This window comes from Schistocerca gregaria, chromosome X (genome assembly GCF_023897955.1).
Source record: "Schistocerca gregaria isolate iqSchGreg1 chromosome X, iqSchGreg1.2, whole genome shotgun sequence".
NCBI classification, from domain to species: Eukaryota; Metazoa; Arthropoda; class Insecta; order Orthoptera; family Acrididae; genus Schistocerca; species Schistocerca gregaria.
In genome coordinates this window covers 615021789-615046521 of record NC_064931.1, presented here as the reverse complement: position 1 = coordinate 615046521, position 24733 = coordinate 615021789, and the positions used below count along the sequence as shown (strand labels likewise).

Below are 24733 nucleotides of genomic sequence, written 5' to 3'. Positions count from 1 at the left end.
TGAACTTATCTTTAGACAGCACAAACAATTCGACACAAAATTTAAACGGTTATTAAAATACAAGACTGCCTAGTAAATGTAGTAATGCTGCTACTTGCACAATGCTGACACACTGCTCGGTGGCAGAAGGCTAACTGTCAGTACTTAAGTAATCGAATTGAACTGTTTAATTTTATTATTACTGTTATTAAAATAGTAATGAGCGCGACCATAACTGTACTCTGGATCTACATCTGAACGGCTTCAAAACATTCTAAAACATTTCACTCTACTTGAAAGCGCCACCAACATTATGAAAGACACCAGAGTGGGAAAAGCTTACATTTCTATATTGCATAAAATATCACCCAACTGCATAATTTTTTAATCTGAGTATTTCAGATATTGGTTTCATTTTAAATTGTTTCAAGGTACAATGCACCCTCATGTTTTGAAAGTAGTTTTTTTTAACTATATTCAAATTTAAATTAAGGAAAATCTGTACCAATAAGGTACATACCTCTTACAAACAAGAGAAGATCCCAAAATTACAATCATACACCGAAGTGACAAAAGTCATGGGATACCTCCTAATATTGTGTCAGACCACCGTTTGCCCTATGTATGGCAGCAACTAATGTGGCATAGATTCAAAAAGTCGTTGGAAGTCCTTACAGAAATACTGAGCCATGCTGCCTCCATAACCTTACAGAATTGCCAAAGTGTTGCCAATGCAAGATTTTGTGCACAAACTGATCTTGACTGTGTGCCATAAACATTCACTGGAATTCATGTCTGGCAATCTGAATTGTTTGAATTGTCCAGAATGTTATTCTAACCAATTTCTAAAAACTGAGACCCAGTGATTGATGCATTGTCATCCATAACAACAACATCGATGTCTGGGAACATTACGTCCATGAATGGCTGCAAACAGCCTTTGAATTTGCTGGCCCTAACAATTTCCAGTCAATGATTGGTCGACACCACGCCATTATGGAGCCACCACAAGCTTGCACAGTGTCTTGTTGACAACTTGGGGCCATGGATGTGCACCACACTAACTTTACCATCAGCTCTTACCAACTGAAATCGGGACTCATATGACCAGCCCATGGTTTTCCAGCCTAGGATCCAATCGATATGTCCATGAGCCCAGGAGAGGTGCTGCAGATGTCATGCTGTCAGCAAAGGCACTCCCATTGGTTGTCTGCTGCCATAGCCCATTAACACCAAATTCCACTGCACTGTCCTAACATACATTCATCGTATGTGCCACACCAATTTCTGCAGTTATTTCATACAGTGTTGCTTGTCTGTCAGCACTGATAACTCTATGCAAATAACCCAAATACACTGCACTGTCTGTGGTGAGAGGTAATCCTTGAAATTTGGTATTCTTGGCACTGTGGATCTTGGAATATTGAATTCCGTAACCATTTCCGAAATGGAATTTGTCCCATGCAACTAACTCCACCTTCCATTCTGCATTCAAAGTCCACTAATTCCTATCATGCGGCCATAATCACGTTAGATATTTTTTCACATGAATCACCTGAGTACAAGGAACACTACCACACTGCCCTTTCATACCTTTTCTACATGATGCTACTGCCATCTGTATATGTGTATATCATTATCCTGTAACTTTTGTCACTTCAGTGTAATGTCAACAATAAAATTCAGAAAGAGATACTTGTGTTCAGTGTTTAAAAGTGCTGTGTGTTTCCATGTACTTTTCATACAATACTTTTGTAAACTTAACTGGCTAAATTATTCACACAGAACCAACAAAGGCAGAACCACTTTACAGAGTAACAACTACATAACACACGAAATGAAAGTTTGAAGATGTAAGATAACTTTAAACAGAAGTATGCTGTTGTATTTTTCCACACAAAGGAAAGAAGGAAGTTTATGGTAAACCATCACACTGATAACACTGTGTTTCAGTCCTACTTAAAAGTGTATTTTTCAGTGGGACAAATCCAAATGAATAATACACAGAACACTAGTGTTGAGATATTTATTTGTAAAAATGTTCTTTCAGAATGTTATAAACACACTTTAAGAGCACCAATGCCCTTTTAACAGCAAGAACGAAACTGGAACTGGGCTATACATTCTGCTGCTTTTCCACCTGCATGTGAACCTGGAATAGATTATCTTCTGTTGTCACCACTGCCATTCAAAACGCAAATCTCTCCTGTAAATAAACGAATAATAAAATCAAAAACAAAATAATTGCTTCAGTATTTTTTCATAAACACATTAATTTCTGGACATAACCGTTAATATTGTTTCTTGCAACTCTTACAATTTAAATCGGTTCCCAATTCGCATTTTACGGAATTCAATAACCAAAAAATTTTTAAAAATAAAAAATCATTTTCTTCTTTATGTTTTGTGTATCATAAGAAAAACAGTAGTGGCAATTTCACCACCTACAACACCAGTCAATAATTTGATATCTTACTGTCATCTGCCTGTAGTTTCTTAGTTTAATGCTTAGATTAGTACATTTTCTTCGCATGATTTTATATAGTTTCATGCAGTAGGAAATTGACAAAGACTACTGCTTGTTTGTGAATATAATGCAAGTTGGTGGTTATCCAGAAACAACTGGAAGCTGCATTGGTGATAGCTGATGAGCTTAGACTGCTGCCCTAAGCTGCAGGGACATTTAAGTCCCTGAGGTGAAAACACGCACACTTCCAGTGCCTTTAGAATATCCTGAAAACTCTGATGCCACTGCATCTTCTGATGCAGACCATCAGACTCATTTGTCCTTACTCGAGGGTGAGTGGTGGACTGTTGCGAGTTCAGCTATCTATGTTGAAGACCAGTGCGAGAACTGTTTTTATGGCAGCCGCCTTAGTCCTGAACAATAAGTTTGAAGTGCTACCCAATGTTGGTAACACACCTGAGCTGTACAGGTCGCCTTATATGTTGGGCCAGTTTCTGATTTTCCTGCCAAGTCCGCACGAGGAGGAGGAGGGATTAGTGTTTAACATCCCGTAAACAAACTGGTCATTAGAGATGGAGCAAAAGTTTGGATTAGGGAAGAATGGAGAAGGAAAGTGGCCATGCTCTTTAGAAGGAACCATCCCAGCATTTGCCTTAAGTGATTTAACGAAGTCACGGAAAGCCTAAATCATGATGGTTGGACATGGTTTGAACTACTGTCCAGGCACGGTAGGAAAGAAGGCAAATGTGAAGTATACTTGATATGCTTGCCACAACATCTCATCTGAGATGTGGAGGAGTAGTAAGAGAAAACAATGTGGTATTTGCAAGTGGCAGAAATATCTATGGTGAGGTCTCAGAATTAATCCCATATAACAAATTAATCTCCCCCCGTGAACCATGGACGTTGCCGTTGGTGCGGAGGCTTGCGTGCCTCAGCAATACAGATAGCCGTACCGTAGGTGCAACCACAACGTAGGGGTATCTGTTGAGAGGCCAGACAAACGTGTGGTTCCTGAAGAGGGGCAGCAGCCTTTTCAGTAGTTGCAGGGGCAACAGTCTGGATGATTGACTGATCTGGCCTTGTAACACTAACCAAAACGGCCTTGCTGTGCTGGTACTAAGAACGGCTGAAAGCAAGGGGCAACTACGGCCGTAACTTTTCCCGAGGGCATGCAGCTTTACTGTATGGTTAAATGATGATGGCGTCCTCTTGGGTAAAATATTTCAGAGGTAAAATAGTCCCCCATTCGGATTTCTGGTTGGGGACTACTCAAGAGGATGTCGTTATCAGGAGAAAGAAAACTGGTGTTCTACGGATCGGAGCGTGGAATGTCAGATCCCTTAATCGGGCAGGTAGGTTAGAAAATTTAAAAGGGGAAATGGATAGGTTAAAGTTAGATATAGTGGGAATTAGTGACGTGCGGTGGCAGGAGGAACAAGACTTCTGGTCAGGTGAATACAGGGTTATAAATACAAAATCAAGTAGGGGCAATGAAGGAGTAGGTTTAATAATGAATAAAAAAATAGGAGTGTGAGTAAGCTACTATAAACAGCATAGTGAACGCATTATTGTGGCCAAGATTGATACGATGTCCACACCTACTACAGTAGTACAAGTTTATATGCCAACTAGCTCTGCAGATGAAGAAATTTAAGAAATGTATGATGAAAGAAAAGAATTTAATAGTCATGGGTACTGGAAATCGAGAAAGGGAGAGTGGGAAACATAGTACGTGAATATGGATTGGGGGAAAGAAATCAAAGAGGAAGCCGTCTGGTAGAATTTTGCACAGAGCATAACTTAATCATAGCTAACACTTGGTTCAAGAATCATAAAAGAAGGCTGTATACATGGAAGAATCCTGGAAATACTAGAAGGTATCAGCTAGATTATATAATGGTAAGACAGAGATTTAAGAACCAGGTTTTAAATTGTCAGGCATTTCCAGGAGCAGACGTGGACTCTAACCACAATCTATTGGTTACGAACTGTGGATTAGAACTGAAGAAACTGTGAAAAGGTGGGAATTTAAGGAGATGGGACCTGGATAAACTGAATGAACCAGATGTTGTACAGGGGAAATACAGTAGAAAAGAATGGGTAGCTTTGAGGGATGAAGTAGTGAAGGCAGCAGAAGATCAAGTAGGTAAAAAGACGAGGGCTAGTAGAAATCGTTAGGTAACAGAAGATATATTGAATTGATGAAAGGAGAAAATATAAAAATGCAGTAAATGAAGCAGGCAAAAAGGAATACAAACGTCTCAAAAATGAGATCGACAAGAAGTGCAAAATGGCTAAGCACGCATGGCTAGAGGACAAATGTAAGGATGTAGAGGCTTATCTCACTAGGGGTAAGATAGATATTGCCTACAGGAAAATGAAAGAGACCTTTGGAGAAAAGAGATCCACTTGTATGAATATGAAGAGCTCAGATGGAAACACAGTTCTAACCAAAGAAGGTAAAGCAGAAAAGTGGAAGGAGTATACAGAGGGTCTATACAAGGGCGATGTTTTTGAGGACAATATTATAGAAATGGAAAAGAATGTAGATGAAATGGGAGATATGATAGTGCGTGAAGAGTTTGACAGAGCACTGAAAGACCTGAGTCGAAACAAGGCCCCCGGATTAGACAACATTCCATTGGAACAACTGACGGCCTTGGGAGAGCCAGTCCTGACAAAACTCTACCATCTGGTGAGCAAGATGTACGAGACAGGCGAAATACCCTCAGTCCAATCCCAAAGAAAGCAGGTTCTCTCTCTCTCTGTCTGTCTGTCTGTGTGAGTGAGTGAGTGAGTGAGAAAGACGCAGACCTGACGCAGTTCCAAATTCCCACATACAGAGGCAAAACAAGAGGAGAAGGAACACACTAAAAAAGGAAAGGAAACACAAGGAAAAGAGAACAGAAACCGAAGGGAAACAAGGAGGTAATCTTGACTGGCGGACCTCTTACCTAAAACCTGGGTGAGCCAGTCACCCAGCAGCACATTAAAACACTCTCCCTAAAATCCGAGGCAACAGATTGGACAGGACACGAAGCAGCGACTGCTGTTAAGGTCTTACGGTTTTGTCTTGCAAAATAGAGGGCAACTCCGGTGGCAAAGAAACCACCGCCCTCTGGTCAGAGAATAAAACACAGTCAAGTAAAATGCGGCGGACAGTAATCTGGACGCCACAAGCACTGCAGATTGGAGGGTCCTCCCGCCGGATAAAAAAAACCATGCGTTAAGGGACTGTGCCCGATGTGGAGGCGAGTGAGGAGAGCTTCATCCTGCCTGTATGACTGGTAGGACGTACGCCATGGTCGCATAGTGGCCTTTACCAGACACAGCTTATTGTCAGAAACTGCCAGCCACTCTTCTTCCCATTGATGCATAACACGAAAATGCAAAAGGGAGGTTACAGCATGGAGGGGGACAGCACATTCAACAACGTGAGGGAGGGAACATGCATCTTTGGCAGCCATATCCGCCAGTTCTTTTCCCCTAATACCCACGTGCCCCGGCACCCAGCAGAAAGAAACCTCCTTCCCCTGCCGTTGCAGGTGGAGTAGGGCATCATGGATGTTGTGGACGACCATATCCGCTGGGTACAAGTGTTGCATGGTCTGAAGGGCACTCGGAGTTAGAACAGATGAGGAACTTAAGACTGGGAACACATCTCACCTGCTCCAGTGCCCGCAAGATTGCAAACAATTTGGCATCAAGGATGGTAAACACCGCAGGAAGCCGTAACTTGACGACTCGATCAGGGAAAACAACAGCACAACCAACAGAGACCCCCTGTTTAGAGGGATCTGTGAATACAGGTACATGGTCCAGATGCTGGTTTAAAATATCGTAAAATAAGGAGGTAAAAACAAACGCTGGAGTGCAGTTCCTCCGGTTCTCCGACAAGTCTAGAAGGATGCTCGGCCTCTGGAGCAACCAGGGAGGCAGGCGAGTAAAACCTTGTCGTTGGGGGGCACACGCTCCACACCAAGCGACTGAAGCAAATGCTTGGCACGAATCCCAAATGGTCTCGTTGCCCTGGGATGACTAGAAAAGCGACGTTCAATAGGCGGTCGGGCAACGGTAGGGTACGCAGGGGAGGGAGGACAGGCAAGGAAATGACACACCCGTCGCACCATGAGGAGTTTCCGCTGGATGGCGAGCGGCGGTTCCCCTGCCTCAGCACACAGGCTGGGGATGGGACTGGTACGGAAGGCACCAGTGGCCAGCCTGATACCCTCATGGTGTACTGCGTCAAGGATCTTCAGATACGAAGGCCTTGCTGACCCATACACGGTGCAAGCATAGTCAAGACGCGATCGGACGAAAGCCCTATAAAACTGCAGCAGACTCGCCCGATCTGCTCCTCAGGACCGATGGCTCAGACACTTCAAAATATTCAGTGCCTTCAGGGACCGCACCTTGAGGTCTTTAAGATGAGGCAACCACGACAACTTGGAATCAAAAGTGAGGCCCAGGAACCTCACAGTGTGTCTAAAAGGAAGAACGGTGTCCCTCAGACGCAATTCAGGGGAGGTAAAAAGACACCGAGAACGATTAAAATGAACACACACAGATTTGTGTGCAGAAAAGGTAAAACCCGTCTTTGCAGTCCATGCCTCTAAGCGCTTTATCGTAACCTGTAACTGCCGACTAGCACTGACAAGACTGGAGGAAGAACAGAAAACAGCAAAATTGTCCACAATCAAGGAGCATTGGGCAGGACTCCAGATAGTGGACGTGATGCTGTTAATAGCGACAGCAAAGAGGGTGAAACTTAAAACGCTGCCCTGAGGAACACCATTCTCCTGCACGTACAAATCAGATAGCACATTACCAACCCGATACCGAAAGAGGCGGTGAGAAAGAAAGGACCGAATGAAGATGGGGAGACGGCCACGAAAGCCCCACTCATGGAATTGATTGAGGATAAGGTGGCGCCAAGTAGTGTCATACGCCTTATTAATGTCAAAGAAGACCCCTAGACAATGCTGGTTACATAGAAAGGCCTGCTGGATGGCGGCCTCAAGCAGAGTCAAGTTGTCTATAGTGGAACGGCATCTCCGAAAGCCACACTGAGAGGGCCTAAGGAGCTGCCTGGTCTCGAGCAGCCAAACCAGGTGGCGGTTGACCATGCGTTCCAACGTCTTCCCAACACAGCTCGTCAAAGCAATACTGCAATAACTACTGGGATGCGTTCGGTCCTACCCTGGTTTGAGGAAGGGATTCAAAATCGTCTCCCTCCACGAGTCAGGGTACGTGCCGGATAACCATATCATATTAAAACAGTTCAGGAGAACTTCCTTGGATGGCAGCAACAAGTGCCGCAGCATGCTGTACCGGATTTGATCATGACCAGGTGCAGTATCATGAGCCACAGACAGGGCAGAATCCAGTTCCCACATTGTGAAGGGGCAGTTGTAGGATTCAGAATTTAGACACCGGAAGTCCAAGTGACCGCTCTCAATGGCAGTGCGGTAGTGGCAGAAATCTGGATCACAGTTAATAGTGGCGGTAGAGTCCACAAAATGCATGGCCAGTGTCTGGGCAATGTCTCTCGGCGCCGTGAGGAGACATCCCTGATGCAGCAATGCCGTGACAGGTAGCTTGCTGAGTTTCCCGGAAATCCTCCCGATGGCTTCCCATACTTTCGTAGAACCAGTGGAGCGAGAGATGGAGTTCAAGAACGATTGCCATGACTGTCGTTTGCTCTCTTGAATCACTCCCCGCGCTTTGGCCCTTGCCACCCGAAACGCCGCAAGATTGTCAGCTGAGGGACGGAACTTGAGGCGGCGCAGAGCTGCACGGCGGGCTCGGATGGCTGAGCGGCACTCAGTGGTCCACCAAGGGACAGGACGCCTCTTGGGATGACCGGATGACAGTGGGATTGAAAATTCAGCAGCATGGGAGATCACGGCTGTAACATGGTCTACCCATTCGTGGATGCTGGCACGGTGTTCCAAAACAGCCAGTTGGCTGAAAAGTGTCCAGTCAGCTCTGCAGAGTTGCCACCGGGGCAGCACTGGTAATGCCACAGCCTCATGCAGGAGGCGAATCCAAAGGGGGAAGTGGTCACTGGAATGGAGGTCAGCAGCAGCCTCCCACAGAGCAGAATCCGCAAGAGCAAAAGGAAAGGTCAATAGCCAATGACTACCCGGAAGCAGTACAGAAATGAGAGTTGAGGATGCACAGTTCTTCTTCAGACATCATGAGGCTTTCCAGAATGCGACCCCTGGGGCAAGTAGTCGGAGAGCCCCATAAGACATTATGATCGCTGAAGTCCCCCAGAAGAAGAAGAAATGGGCGGGGGAGTTGGCTAATAAGGTCCGTGAGAGCCTCATAGTCTATCGCATCCTGAGGCGGTAAATAAACTGAACAGACTGTGAGCCTCCGACCCACAAGAATGACAACTGCAACTGCTTGCAAGTCGGTGATGAGAGGGAGCTCAGATGAGGGGTGCATGTCACGGACAAAAACCGCAACACCACCCTTTGCCCTTTCCTCCCGTCAGATCATCTTTTCGATATACGGTATAGCCCCGTAAAGAAGGAGCATCAGTGACCCGAAAATGTGTCTCTTGGAGACATAAGCACAAGGGGCACTCTCGTATAAGGAGTTGTAATTCGGCCACATGCGTCCTGAACCCATTCAGGTTCCATTGTTATATGGGAGCCAGTGATCAGGGTGGCTGGACTTTCACCCTGCCTCTGTGTTTTGGAGGTGAGCCCGTACTGGCCGGAGATTTATTCCTGGGGCGAGAAGATTGCCCCCGGTAGACATCAATGTCCATAAGCTCCGATGATGACCCACAGGAGATGTCAGACAGTACAATGGCCTCGTCATCGGACGGACGCTGACTAGTCTCCTCAGGTGGCAAAACCTTCACCTTCTGAGGCTTTGTCTTGGGGGGCTTAGAACACAGAGCCTTGGCAAGAGTTGGAGCTTTACTCGCCTGGGCAGAAGGCGCCATACGGGGAGAGGCAGGAAGTACCCCAATATCAGCAACCACAGCCTTGTCTGATGTAGCAGGGAGAGTCGCAGGTTGCAAAACAACCACAGCAGCATAAGTGCACTGGCAAGCGCAGTTATTAGTGCTAACACTAGCAACCTCCATTTGCGTAGCAACAGTGGCCAATTGTACCGGTTTTTTGAGAGCGGAAGCGAAAGATGTTGAAAACACAGGAGGTTGCATGGCCTTAAAGAGCTTCTTGGCCTCACCATAAGGGATGCGCTTAGATGTTTTAATCTCCTGTACCTTCCGTTCTTTGAGATAGATGGGGCAGATCCGGCTCCAGACAGAGTGACTCCCAGAGCAATTCACGCACTTCACAGGTGATGAACAATCTGCTCCGTCATGGGCAGGCTGACCACATTTACCACAAGCGGCTATCCCATTGCACCCCAACGTAGTATGCCCAAAGCACTGACATTTAAAACAGCGCATTGGGTTGGGGAAATATGGCCGTACTGGCAAACGCAAGAACCCCGCTTTAACATGCTCTGGGAGTCTCAGGCAACTGAACGTGAGAATAAACGAGTCAGATTTGACGAGGTCCCCATCGACTCGTTCCATAATATGCTGCACGTCAACAATACCTTCGTCAGCCCACTCCGATTTTAACTCGTCTATGGGGATATCCACCACGTCCCAACTCCCGTACTATAATTCAAAATGGAGTGGAGCTCGGTCTCGATAACGTAGGATATCCACCACGTCCCAACTCCCGTACTATAATTCAAAATGGAGTGGAGCTCGGTCTCGATAACGTACTCTCCTAGACAGGTTGCTTTCCGAAGGGAAGCGACTTGACGGGAACTAGAAGTCTCAACTAACAGAGTCCCATTGCGCAGTCGCTTTATAGATTTCAGTGTTCCTGCAATTCCCTCAAGACCCTTGTGGATGTAAAAGGGGTTTATCCCTCTCAAAGCTACCCTCCTTCCTTTTAATAATCAAAAACACATTCTGATTATCAGCATGTGCTCCGTTACTACAGTCTGTACAGTCTGTTAAATCTCTAGCAACACCAGGCGCTGGAGGACTCTCTGAGTGTAGCCGCTTTTTCGATGGGGTGTGTTTTCCTACCAGTGGCCCACCCAAGCCACTGGTAGGGGGAAAAGTAGAGGTCGAAGGGTCCATTGTGGTCCCACGAGCAGCTAGGGAACTAAAAGTCCGCTCAGACAGAGCCCCGCGTGCCTGAGTAAGCCTTATACAACTGGGGTGCGGCAGGTGCCCCAGAGGTTGCCCGCTTGTGACTGTTCCACCCCAACAGCCTTGCATCTTCTAGGCGCAGAGCACACCGAAAGATTGAGGGGTTTTTATAGAGGTTGGCCTTCCTCGCAATCCAGGCGGTCAAGCCAAGATTACCATTCCCCGCAGCACACAACATTTCACCGCCGCGCTGTACGGTGGTCGCTGAAGCATGTCCGGGGGTTACGGTGACAGGAGACTGGCAGACCAGTCCCCAGCTCAGGACCCCGGGGTCGCCAAGCCCATACTCAGGAAGTGAATGCTGAGCCCCTGGGGGAAAGCAGGTGCTGACAGTTGTGAAAATTACTGAACCATCAGTTTAATAAGTCACGGATGAAAAATCCTAATGCGAATTCTTTACAGACGAATGGAAAAAACTGGTAGACGCTGAACTCAGCGAAGATCAGTTTGGATTCCGTAGAAATATTGGAACACGTGAGGCAATACTGACCCTATGACTTATCTTAGGAGGAAGATTACAGAAAGGCAAACCTACATTTCTAGCATTTGTAGACTTAGAGAAAGCTTTTGACAATGTTGACTGGAATACTCTCCTTCGAATTCTGAAGGTGGCAGGGTCAAATACAGGGAGCAAAAGGCTATTTACGATTTGTATAGAAACCAAATGGCAGTTATAAGAGTCGAGGGACATGAAAGGGAAGCAATGGTTGGGAAGGGAGTGAGACAGGGCTGTAGTCTCTCCCCGATGTTATTCAATCTGTATATTGAGCAAGCAGTAAAGGAAACAAAAGAACAATTCGGAGTAGGTATTAAAATCCATGGAGAAGAAATAAAAACTTTGAGATTCGCCAATGACATTGTAATTCTGTCAGAGACAGCAAAGGACTTGGAAGAGCAGTTGAATGGAATGGACAGTGTCTTGAAAGGAGGATATAAGATGAACATCAACAAAAGCAAAACGAGGATAATGGAATGTAGTCGAATTAAGTTGGGTGATGCTGAGGGAATTAGATTAGGAAATGAGACACTTAAGGTAGTAAAGGAGTTTTGTTATTTGGGGAGTAAAATAACTGATAATGGTCGAAGTAGAGAGGATATAAAATGTAGACTGGCAATGGCAAGGAAAGCGTTTCTGAAGAAGAGAAATTTGTTAACATCCAGTACAGATTTGAGTGTTGGTTGGTTGGTTTGTGGGATTAAAGGGATTAGACTATATGGTCATCGGTCCCTTGTTCCATAAAAACTAAAACCACCTGAAGAGAATAAAAAACAAACAACAGGAAAGGCAGCAGACGAGACAGGACATGAAATACTCTGACAGAGACCAGAGAAAACAAATTAAAACACACCGTGTGACGGTGGTTGGCCAACCGATATTTAAGTGTCAGGAAGTCATTTCTGAAAGTATTTGTATGGAGTGTAGCCATGTATGGAAGTGAAACATGGACGATAACTAGTTTGGACAAGAAGAGAATAGAAGCTTTAGAAATGTGGTGCTACAGAAGATTAGATGGGCAGAACTAATGAGGAGGTATTTAATAGGATTGGGAAGAAGAGAAGTTTGTGGCACAACTTGACCAGAAGAAGGGATCGGTTGGTAGGACATGTTCTGAGGCATCAAGGGATCACCAATTTCGTATTGGAGGGCAGCGTGGAGGGTAAAAATCGTAGAGTGAGACCATGAGATGAATACACTAAGCAGATTCAGAAGGATGTAGGTTGCAGTAGGTACTGGGAGATGAAGAGGCTTGTACAGGATAGAGTAGCATAGAGAGCTGCATCAAACCAGTCTCTGGACAGAAGACAACAACGACAACAACAACTTAATAATGGCTACATAGTGTAAGGAACACAAATATGGCTGAAATCAGAAGTGAATTGTAGCACACCACCAAATTCGGACTGCAATAGACATGACAAAGTTAAGCTAGACTAGTGGTTGTTATCTTTCCCTACTTAATATCCCTTTGCTGCCTAGTAATGATAGCCAATGATCCCCCTCTACTCTGTATTGCCATGTAAAGTCTTTCTATTTTAAATTCAGTCAAATTTTACCTTGCATACTCATATGCATGAAGTATTGCCATACTCATGGATGGGAAAAAAGGGGAATTTTAAAATAATTCCTAACTTTTTATATTTTGATATAATTTATTCATGGCAAACAATTTTTTTTCAGTAGTTTCAATTAAATATTGAAACACACACTCTGCTACAGCAATCTCAATTTTGTTGCTAAATGGGTGATCCACACCACGTCTGTTGGGGGAAACCCGATGTCAGAACTTTGGGAAGTCAGTTTTTCTATTATTCATGTGTGGGTATTAATGACAAGACAGAAAACCTTCTCACTTCACATATAATGTAAGTATAAATTCTTACTTAATAGTGTTAAAAATTTCCAGATTTTATGTCTGTTTTAAGGTGGTTTAGTCTCATTTTTAAACTAACTGCTAATCATAATGTTTTAATACACAAAACTGGATTCACTTGCACATATTAATGTACAAATGTTGATTAAATTAAATTTACACCCATGTTCAAAACTAAGATAACAATCACCATGACAGTGTGTCTGCTTTCACCACCCCTTTCCATTCCACTGCCCCCTTGAGAAATTACGATATGTCACATTAAATTTCTATTCAATCACCGAGTTGCAAGCTGAACTGATATAAATGGCATCAATTAAAGAAACACCTAAAATCTCTTTCCCCTTTCAGATGAGCAGCAAATATATCTGACACCCAGTAATATGTGACCTAATATTCATTAGATGGGAAATACAGAAACCATATTCTCCAATGCAAACTCTCAATAATGGTTACTTACATTATAATCAACATAACGGTGACCAATAATGAAAGTCGATTGTGAAGTAGTGATGTAAGACTACAAGATTTGAAATTGATTGAACGAACTCACAAACAGTTTCCTCAAAATAGCTTAAGAGCACACTGTAGTGCAGCTGTGCAGTGTAAAATATGATCTGTTACAATAAGACTGCAGTTGGCAGAAAACTACACTACTTAGCAGGCATTAAGTCAATGTGGGCTGCATCATTGGACACCACATCTAACAAAATTCAATATTAATTTTAAATGCTGCAGTAGTTGTGCTGTATTCTCTGCTACATCAATGTGTGCCTGATTCTGACAGTGGAGATACGACAGGCAGTGTACCTACTTACATGCAGGTTTTAGTACAATGTCTTATCAGTTTGCTGATTATTAGTTTGTTTTCAGGACATGCTTTGATTACGTTTGAATTGGTTACACTAAACATGTGCCAATTCTGGTTGATAACTTCAGATTTCTTTAGGTTTACAATGCTGGCAGTGAAATTGATGCAGGTGTTTACTGTTTGCCGTAACTTTCCTACAAACTGTACTCTTGTGAATGAAGTGGGTTAGAGAGCTCTTAGTCTAATTACCATTCTTTTTCTGTACACTTGTTTCTCTCCTCTTAGCAACTGCTATACATTATGCAACAACTAAAAGTTAAAAATCTGAACGAGAAGTTACCTCTCATAACTGCCAACATTTAAATACGATCAATCCTTAGTTCAGGGATGGTGTCACGCCCTGCTGCCATTGTATTTCTATATTCTGCCATTTTGTCTGTAGACATGTTAGCATAGGATTGCTCTCCAGAACACATCTAATGTCACATTCAAGGAGAACAGCATGACCCTCTTGATAACAAACCTGTAACATGTAACAGATGCATATATGAAGACAAAATGTTCATCATGGTCCAGGAGCAAAGGATGAGAGTGTTACAACTACGAGAAGAGGTGTACATTACAACAACCAATGCTTGGAAAAATAGACATGGATTGTCATTTTAGGCACTGTAATATTAGCTTTCAGCATGAAACAAGACAGATGAGAGAAACAAAAATTTACTAGTATGATCAATGAAAGCAATAACAGCATATAAAAATTATGAGAAGGAAAAGTGTGAAGCTGAATTAAAATTTTTAGCTGGCTAGTAAAAGTAACATGTGGAAATAACTTCAAATTTATGCTCTTCTTCAGGCCCAATTTTACAAATCCAATTTCCACCATTGTACAGGAGAAAAAACAAGTTAAACCAACATACAAGTAAATTTTTGCACCAAGTTTCTCATTTCTTCTGCTCTATGGGGTAGTTTTATAAATCCCATTCACAATGCCTAAAATACCATTTGTCTGTTAGAATTTTTTCCTAGGAGAAACTTCAGAGTTTGTACTGCATTTACAAAATAAAAATTAAGGACTTTAAGCACCTTTTCATTACTGACAATAGTTGCACTTAATGCTTTAGTGAGGTCAAGAATAAAGTAAACATGCAACATGTAAAGGTGATTATTATCATGTTTTATGTACAGTCTGTTAGGTGGGCCACGTAATGTTTTTAAATTGTCCTGTAATAGTCCAGTTTCGGGTCTGATCTGCCACTGGCACAGCTCTGCCATCAGGTGACCCGGCTCCATCCTCAATGGTTCTTGATAGCTGCCAAGAAACCATCCAGCATCAATATAATTTGTGTGTTGGGTGCCGTTAAGTGCAGCATCCAAGTAATTTTGCCTTTGTTACTTTGTCCCATTTATGCTTCACCTTTCTGATAATTGCAACACTCGCTTTCTCATATACAACAATTATTAGTCGAGTAGGTATAGACGAAGTGTATTAACAACTCATTCACGATTTAATGTGTCACACATGTAATTTAAGCACATCAAGTCATTGTAATCAAATTACATACAACATGAAATAACACTTACATTGGATAAGGGCTTTTAATGCCATTTCTGTCATCATTAGATCAATGGCCTTTATGCAAATCTTCCACTTTCCTCCACGAGTCTCAATGACACTAGCCATTTTTTATATTCATCTTGTCATGGCCACAGTTGACTGAACACACACTTTACAGGCATTTAATCACAATTTTAAAATACACCTGTTCTGCAGTGTGTCCACAAAATGTATATTACAAACAGGGATGGCCGATAGATCACTGATCATTACTTTGCCACAGATATTTTCTTGTCAAAGGTGTAGTATTTAGTTGAGGTTTCCATACCCTTTGCCATTGCTGCGAAAGTTTAGTACCTCCCACTACCGGCACTGCAGTAATGAGTTTGCATACAACAAATGGTGTCAGTTTCCAGTGCTACATGTAATCATACCCCCACTCTATTCTACATGCTCGATATGGGGATAGCCTTACCCCTCTCACCCTATAGGTCAGGCTGCTGAGCAACCCTCATAACTGCTTCAGCCTTAGACCTATAATGCAGTCTTTTTTTCACCTTTTTAACTTTGGTACGTTAATCAATTTTTAAGTCTGAAAATAATTGCCACAACAAAAATAAGGCCTTTTAAGGACAATAATTCACAAAACGATAAAATTAGCACTTATATAAATATTTAACACTTTTGTATGCTCTGAGTGAAGGAGTTTACCATTATATTTGTGCTAATGGAAGTGTAAGTTCTTAACCAACCACTTTTAGAAAGAACTATTCAAAAACTCAGTGAAATGGTTTCCAGAAACTGCCATGCTTACAACTGAAAGGGTTGTAGAGTGTGCAAGGAATCTGCAGAAAGTGAAGCATTTGTATTTCATTAGACATTATCCCTCAATGCTAATCAAGAACTCCGTACTAGTCATTTCTCCCTGGATGGCTGGTACAAACAAATTCCAGACAACCAGACTGAATAAATTTTAAAAAAGCTTATATTTTGGACCTCACTCTTGTGTTGGAAGTTTTAACATTTGCTTATTTGCCTGAACCGTTCCTCACATTTTATTATTGCAAACAACAACAAGTACTGTATGATTCATGGCAATTTTCCCTTTCTTTGTAATATCATTATTATTGTGTATAGCTGAAGCACACCATCCTTTCATTTTATTTTACCCTTCTGTATTGAGACATTCCTCCTTACCTTAGCTTTTGTTCTTGAGACAAGGTGGTACTCAACTTCACAGGACCGAAAGTATACACAAATTTTTTGATTGCAAGACCTAAAAGCTGAAAAGACATATAGAAATGTTTTGTTGTCAAGCAATGCCCCTTATTGAGAAATGGTAAGCCACAACCACCTGAGAGGATACTGGTAGGCTCTTAAATTCCCAATCCAGTTTTGTTTCTTTTCCTATTTAAACTACAAACAACCAGATATAACCACTCTTGATTCCCAGATCATACAGTGCTTTATACCAAATCATGCCCTTTTCAGTGGCATAAAGTGTACTCAACTAATGCTCCACTTGTAAAGTAAACGTTCATTCACTAATCTCTCTGTTGGGCAAACAAAAATTTCTGAACTTTTTCCTTAATTACTGGTAAATATATCACATTTTATTCAGTTCTGGATTAGGATGATAAAAAGGGTTTGCACTTCTGACACTCCAGTTCAATCCAGATTATGTCGCAGAAATATAATTTGTTGGGGGGAAAAAAAGAAAAGAAAAAGAAAGAAAGAAAGTTGAAAATATATTCTCTCTTCAAGCACTGTATTACAGTATTTTGTTTCTGTACTACACTCTTCAAAATCATTATAAAAAAATTAAAAATGCATGTAATTTGCAGATGTAAGTCATCTCCTCTAAAACATTACAGAAAGGAATTTTCAAAAGCAGGTGGCATGAGCATCATCAGAAAGGTGTTCAAATATGCTCATGACACTCCTGCAGAGGGGTGGGAGTAAATTGGAATCACATAAGTAAAGCCATTTTTCCTTTTAGTCAGGACTGTACCAAAATTCTGATGTCTTATGTTACCTAATTCTCTGTTGTCATATATTAAAACTTAGAAGGACTCTAACACATCACCAAAAAATCACTACCTTACCTAGAAACCACATTCGCTGTCCTAGCCAGAACTTATTCCACTACCCCAGTTTTAGTCATACACAAGGAGGAGAATAATACGATCAAGCCAAGCAACTACAGCAGTTAACAGTAGGAATGTTTCTAGGACAATCAAGGACTTGCACCACTAGCCTGCGAAGTGTTCTTACAGAAATTTCGAATTTTTTTTTAAAATGCGTCTATCATTTTTGTAAGCATCTTTCCCATGATCATTACATGTATGTACTTCTAATGGGCATTTGAGAAGTCACAAAAAAAAAGCATAAAAATCAAACTGTTTCATTTCAAGATCTTTAAAAGGCTTCTTTTTCCTTTCTTGTCCCACAAGTTGGACACAATTACTGGGGATGAAAAATATGAACCTTCAACCCCTGTTTTTCATGTGTGTATAGCCAGCCGCTAGAAAGTTGTCACTAACTTCCTACAAATGCTGATCTGTAATAACCGATAACAGCATTCCAAATATGTGACAGTTCTTATTCTTATCAACACGTCTGAATACATCATGCATTGCTCAATGTTCGAAGGCATGCGATCATACCCGGTACAATAGCACATGGTCAGTTCCTCACCCAGATTTGCCAATCACTCTACATGTAACAGTATGTTTGTTCTTTCTGGAGATTGTGGACAATCAAAGTCCACAGAACAGTATGCAGACACTGCTGTATGTCAATAGTGATAGGCATTCTACCATCACCAGCTGACGCAATTTCCTTATTCCTGGCATTTGCCTTGTAAGACAGGTTAGCCAATTCTTGGTGAACAATAAATTCATTCTGAAGCTCCGATGTCTGTTCTAAAGTGTGAAAAATCTGTATATGAAGTTTATTGATAGTGTGGCAGATATCCTTTTTTGGTTTCTTGATATGAATTTGGTGAAACAGATTCTGGTAAACAGTTAAATTTACATACTTATCTGACTGACCACACATGCAGGGGTACCATACATTTTTGACAGTGTATAGTGAACACACTGCCACACACTGCCACACACCACCTATCTTTTTTCCCCTTCTCTACCCCTCTCCTTCCCCAGCCTCCTGAGGCTGTGCCTGGCAGCAGTGTCCTGCTGCACCTGGAGAAAGAGGCAGCCCCACAGCACATTGTGTGCACTGAAGTCCCTCATGAGGAGGAAAATGGCATGGGAGTGCCCAGAAGAGTTCTGTCAGTTCATCTGTATTCAACGGATCATGAACTGGAAGATATAAACAACACACAGATTTTAACTGACAATGCAGTTGCTTTTACAGTCATGGTAAGAAACAGAACAAGAGTCACATCTATCAATGATGAGAACTGCCACTCTACCCTTAGACCTGTCTCCAGTAACATTGTCCTTCCAGTAGTGGTGGTAGCCCCTTGATGCAGTTATGTTGTTGACTTTAAAATGAGTTTCTTGTCAGCAGATGCAGAACAGTCTCTCCTGGGCCTGGAAATTTAATTCTTCCACATGCTACTGATACCCCTTAAAAATCCACTGCAACACGAAAGTTCATATGAGAGCCATTTTTTGGCGATAGTTGTCTTTGTCCTCCTCCTTCAGCGGCAGTGATTTACCTGAAGAGGTCAGGGGTTATCAATATCCTTGAAAGTAAACATCACCATCAGAAAAGGAGTAGGTTCCAAGTACGTCGTCAATGGCTTCTGAATAATTCCAGGTTCAAGTGTAGCTCTTCCCCCCCCCCCCCCCCCCCCCCCCTTTCATGGTACACTGAGAGGTGCATGCTGCTTCTTTTAATCTGTGGTCTGTGTTTATGTGGAAGCATCACACTTAGTGACTGGCTTCTTAAGGGCCAATGCAAAACAAGTAGCTAACACTGGGTGCAGCACAGCTTTGAAAGCTTTTTAAATTTCATCATAGGGTATGCAGCTTAACTTTCAACGCCAGAATTTTTCTCTCCTCCCTATAAATCTCTCACTTACTGCTCCATAATGGGTGATTACCAGAGCAGTTTATACATTTCAGATGAAGTGTACAAGAATTGCCAGATTCGTGAGTTGAGCTTCCTCAATTTCCCCACGTAGCCCCCTCTAGTTACATGCTATAGTGGTATGACCATATCTTTGACATTTGAAGCATTACATTAGATTGGGAACAAACAGTCAAATCTGAAAACAGGTATAGCCTGCAAAAATATGTTCAGACAATTCCAGAGTGTCGAATGTTAAAATAAATGTTACATTTGTTTCCAATGTGCCATTGACTCTCGTCATATAGTTCTGCACTTCCATTACACCCATATTTTTCCATTCTTCATGTAACACCATTTCCATCACATCAGAGTAGGTAAGCACGCATTTACAGAAGTTAAGGGTGCTATAAATACACCCACAACATGTTAGTCACCTAAGGCATTGCATCCCAGAAGCTTCAGTACTTGGTTTGACATAGCAGTTTCAACTGTAAGTATTCCATTATGAAAGCATTTAACACTTTTTAAGGACCCAGCAATATCCTCAAATGCCTTATGAATACAGAAAGGGGAGACATTCTTAAACGTCCCTTCCGCTCTCTTGATCACAATTTAAGTGTTGTGGCAGTCTAGTGCCTTGTTACTAAAATTCTGAGACTTCTCAGGCAGACTCACTAATTGAGCTCTGTTGTACGTACTACCTGACGATACACCCATCCCATCAGGAGTAGATGTGGAATTAGGTCACACCATAGGGATCACAAGAGCCACTAGGGAAACAAGTCTCAACCAAGATGAAGCCCTGTGTGCCTCAGCAAGCCTTATACTACTTGGCAGTGGGCAGAAGGGAAGGCAGAATGTGACCCAGAGGTTGCCCACTACAAACTGTTTTATCTCAACAGTCCCTCACCTCATCTTGAGGTTGAGGGCTGTTTGCACAGATGTGTACCTTCCTCACAGTAAAGGCAGTGGAGCCAAGGCCCCTTTTCTCTGAAATGCACTATGTTCCACCTCTGTGCCTTATGATGGCCCCTGAAGTATGCCCAGTGTTTACAACAGAAGAGGTGTGGTTGTGCTGGCCAGTCCCTAGTTCAGGAAATCTGGGTTCACTATACCTGTACCTAACCACTGCTGGCGAAGCTTCCTGGGAAACAGGCAGCCCTCCCTTCCCAAAGTTGAGAGACACTCAACATCAGGCTACTCCACTGGGGCCTGTCTAGCGTGTGTGATCCTACCAGCAGCTATGCTACTACTGGCATAGCCCTCAGCATCACTGAGGCACACAAACCCTCCTGCCTGGCACCAAAGGTGCCTATGATTAAGTAGTGTCCCCCTGGAAGGGGAATCATCAGAATTGAACAAAATTTTGAAGACCTCATCTGCGAATGATGGAGTTAAAGACTTGGATCTAATGAACAAGAACTGTGCCCAAGCACATTAGGACAATCAAACTGAGTTTAGAATATTCCATCACTGACATATGTATGTCCACATGGGTAACAATAATGTTTCCTTAAACCTCATGCTTCTCATGAGTTATCCTTTTTGAACATGAAAAGTACTCTCAAAGACCTTCACTATCAGTAGTCATAATCACTCCCAATGAATTTTAAATACTGAAGAATAACACACTGCATATGCTTAAATAAAACCACTACAAAGAAAATGTTCAACGAGTTCACGAAAAACAGGTCTTTAATCACAATGAATAACTCTGAGCAATTAATAATGCCATATACGCAATGGCTGCCAGGATTTGTTAGGTAGTCGAATAACAGAGTCAACAATGACAAAGAGGAAGCAAAATGTGGCACCCTTTCAGGAGATGCAAAAGGATATAGATTGACATGGACACACACACACACACACACACACACACACACACACACACACACACACACACACACACACACACACACACACCTTACCGCTCATATTATGAAATGGGAAGAAGACAGAGTACAAGTCTCTCATTCTTTTAGTCAAATGATTTATGTATGTCAATCCCAAAGCACCGTAAGCATACCAATTAAAGTAGTTTCCTAGTGTAAATGAGTACCAGCTCCTTTGCAGTGCACCAATGCAGTGTGACCCCACAGTGACAGAGCGGTCATGATTTTTGGAGCTTCTGGAATAAATCCGTGATGATTTCCAATTTACAATCAAACTGGATAACAGCAACTGCCATTTCTGGATGTCTTTGTCAGTCGGGAAGTGGATGGGTATTTGGGGCATTCTTTTACAATAAACCCACACATACATGGCTGTACTTGCAGGCATTTAGCTGTCACTAACCTTCACAAACTACTGGTGTCTTTCAAACAAAGCAACCTGAACATTTACAATCCATGTTCAAGGATGATGGATATTCTCCACATCAGATTAGCCTAGTATTAAGGAGGAAGAAATGTGATCACTCCCAAGACCAAGAAAAGGAGCTATTAAAGGTAGGACAGGGCGTTCCTCCCATATGTTGGCAGTGTTTTGTTGAAATAAGGCAGAATTCTAAGAATTGTTAAGTAGAAGTGATCTTCCAGCCACCTATAAAGAACTGTACTCTGCTCACTTCAGTAAAGTATGATCTGGGTTTGTGGACGGCTGGAGTCTACAGAACACCATACCATAGTAGCAAAGCCTGCATTGGACTGACCACATGCAGAGAATGTGGAAAGTGCTTTGAATATATTCGCCACACTCACCTTTCACAGTCCAATAGGTCAGTCATAGCAGAGCACTATATAACCACAGGGCTTTCTATGGATTATTCTGCCACGACCATCTTGGCAGCAATGAAATCCTTCTGGGGTTTAATTATTAAGAAATATGAGGAAATACGTTTGGTGGAAGATCTTTATCATTATGGCAGCTTTCAACTGGATAACGCATTGGACCCAGTGATTTCGTTAATACCTTCAGAATGTAAACACTTTATGCGCAGTGAAACACCTAAACAGTTTTATTAATTTTGCAATCTGGATTGTAACACTGCACCCCCAAATTCCAACAGAAGGTGTGCATGCAGTATCAGCATTAGTCATGTGCCTGTATACCACTGATTGCTCAATATTTGAAGAGGGAACTAAACTTTACAGGGAGGGCTCATGGTAACGCATGAGCATGCATCTTCACACCAATTGCTGGTATAATGTTATTGACATTTAATAGTAATCTCCATTGCATAACGCTTGCTTGAAGATGGCTGAAGGATTGGTCGTAAGCAAGTGTAGCAAGAGAACTATGTCACCCAGCTGCCATCTTTAAACTTTATGGTATGGAATGTGTTTAACAGATATATGCACTTTCACTAACAAAATCACTCTTACATAGAATTTAAAAAGATCATGTTTTTTTACCTATTTTCGGACTTAGCCCCATCGTCTGAACAAGAGGAAACTCTACGTCCAGTCCAAAACCAGCATTTTAAATAATGCTTAATACCACACACAATATCTGAAATATGTGGGTCCATCATGTGCTTTGACACTCACAGCACCTACGTATGTGTGATCTCTTACATATGGTGGAGTAAAGAACATAAACATTTTAAAAAAATGCTATGTGAACAACAGACCAACATACAAAGTAAAAACTCCCTTTTATTGCGTTATCCTCCTTTCTCCACAGCACATCCCAAGACTGTAAAGAACAACTTTAGTATCTATCTGCACTTTCATTAAATGCTTTTTGCACTACCATTTTAGTATGAAGATGAGAACTATAACTTGCAACCTGTTGCTCCATTAAATAATTTAACCAAGTTAACAAAATTTTGTGATTCTTAGTGGTCTCTGAAAAACCTTTTCAGATGTTATCAAATGAAAACATTGTCAACATTAAGAGTGAAGTTGCCAACAACTTGTGCAGCCCACAATCCCTCTGAGGCCCGTAGTCAGGAGGACACTCTACGATAAACTATCGAAGTAGAGTCATGCGTGCTCGTTTCATCCCTGTTCCTTAACATGTGTGTGCCACTGATCCCATTCGCATCTGTGTGCAAAATAGGCACCTCTCCTTCCGTGTGGGAAAAGCTACAGCTGCACAGTGACTAGCCGCAAAGTGCAAAGCTGTAAATGCACCTTTACCCAGGCAAGAGGAGCTATGTCTGGGTGGACACTTACTTCCCTAGTGGCTTTTGGGAGTTCCACAACATCCAAATAACAATTTACTACTACCAGCAGTTTGGGTGGCCATCAGGCAGCACAGACACACAGTGTCTGAGCTTTCCTATCACTGAGTCAGACAGCTGTATCATTTGTTGATTTTAAAAAAATGAACAGTGTTTAAAAAATTCATGAAGATACTACTTGAAACCTCCGGATAGTACATTTCACCACTAGGCAAATGACCTGTGATAGCTACAAGTGCATCACAGCATGGTGACTGCAGCTTTGCATTTACTTCCAAATCAATCACAATGAAATTACTCCTGAATTAAAAAAGATGCCTTCTAAGTTATTCATGCCCACGATAAAAACCTTGGAAAGTGATCTGGCACTGTCAGAGCTGGCATCAGTCTAGTTATCAAACAAAACTTCCTATATGTAATAAAATAGAATGAAAATCACGCCTGAAGCAAACAAATGAGCAGCTCGGGTGTAAAACATGGTAACTAACTTTTGGCCAAAAATGACTTATGCCACTTACGATGTAGTATGTTGCATGCTGAGATAAGTACATGAGTTAGTTTTCAAAAATCTCCACAGATGGCAGCAGAAAACAGTTTTTTTTTCCTCTTAAGTAGCGACATCTGCACATATAACATGTTATCTGTGAGAAAATGGCTACCGTGAGAAAGTTGGAGTTTGGAGGCTCGATAAATGTGGATGATTCTGCAATGTTAGAAAATCTATTAAACAGTTATTTTGAGTGTGGTGACAGTGATAAAGATCTAAATTACCATGAGACAGACTATGGCAGTAATGTCAGCAGTAATAAAGAAGAAAATAAGTTAAGTAGTGTCACTAACCTAATATTTGCCTTTGCATGCATACAATGGTATCTACTGTACTTAACATGTTATACGTGCTACAGAGAAATGCAGATGCTATTTGCTTTATTGACCATGTTATATATGCTACGGACTATACAGAGAACTACAACTTGTGGATATGTACAGTAATATTCTCCTGTACAAATGTTTGTGTGCATATTATGTTTTAAAGTGTGTAGCTTGCTTGGCTAGGTAATGTAATGTGTTTACAAAATAATTTTCAACGTATTTTTGATTAAGGTTTATTAATAAGAATTGTAGTAGAATTAAAATTGTAAACTAACTTCAGTGTGTGTTTTTCGAAGCAAATCT

General features: G+C 42.0%; 1 protein-coding gene across 1 annotated transcript in view; it reads right to left on the bottom strand.

Annotated features, from left to right (window-relative positions):
* Positions 1–1991: 1991 nt before the first annotated feature.
* Positions 1992–24733, bottom strand: part of LOC126298563 (ubiquitin carboxyl-terminal hydrolase MINDY-3 homolog) — a 97769-nt gene continuing 75027 nt past the window's right edge. The window contains exons 10-11 of the mRNA XM_049989924.1: positions 14173–14355; positions 1992–2185 (exon numbers count right to left, since the gene is read on the bottom strand). Coding sequence (XP_049845881.1) covers positions 14209–14355 — 147 coding nt within the window. The 3' untranslated portion in view covers positions 1992–2185; positions 14173–14208. The remainder of the gene's footprint in view (positions 2186–14172; positions 14356–24733) is intronic.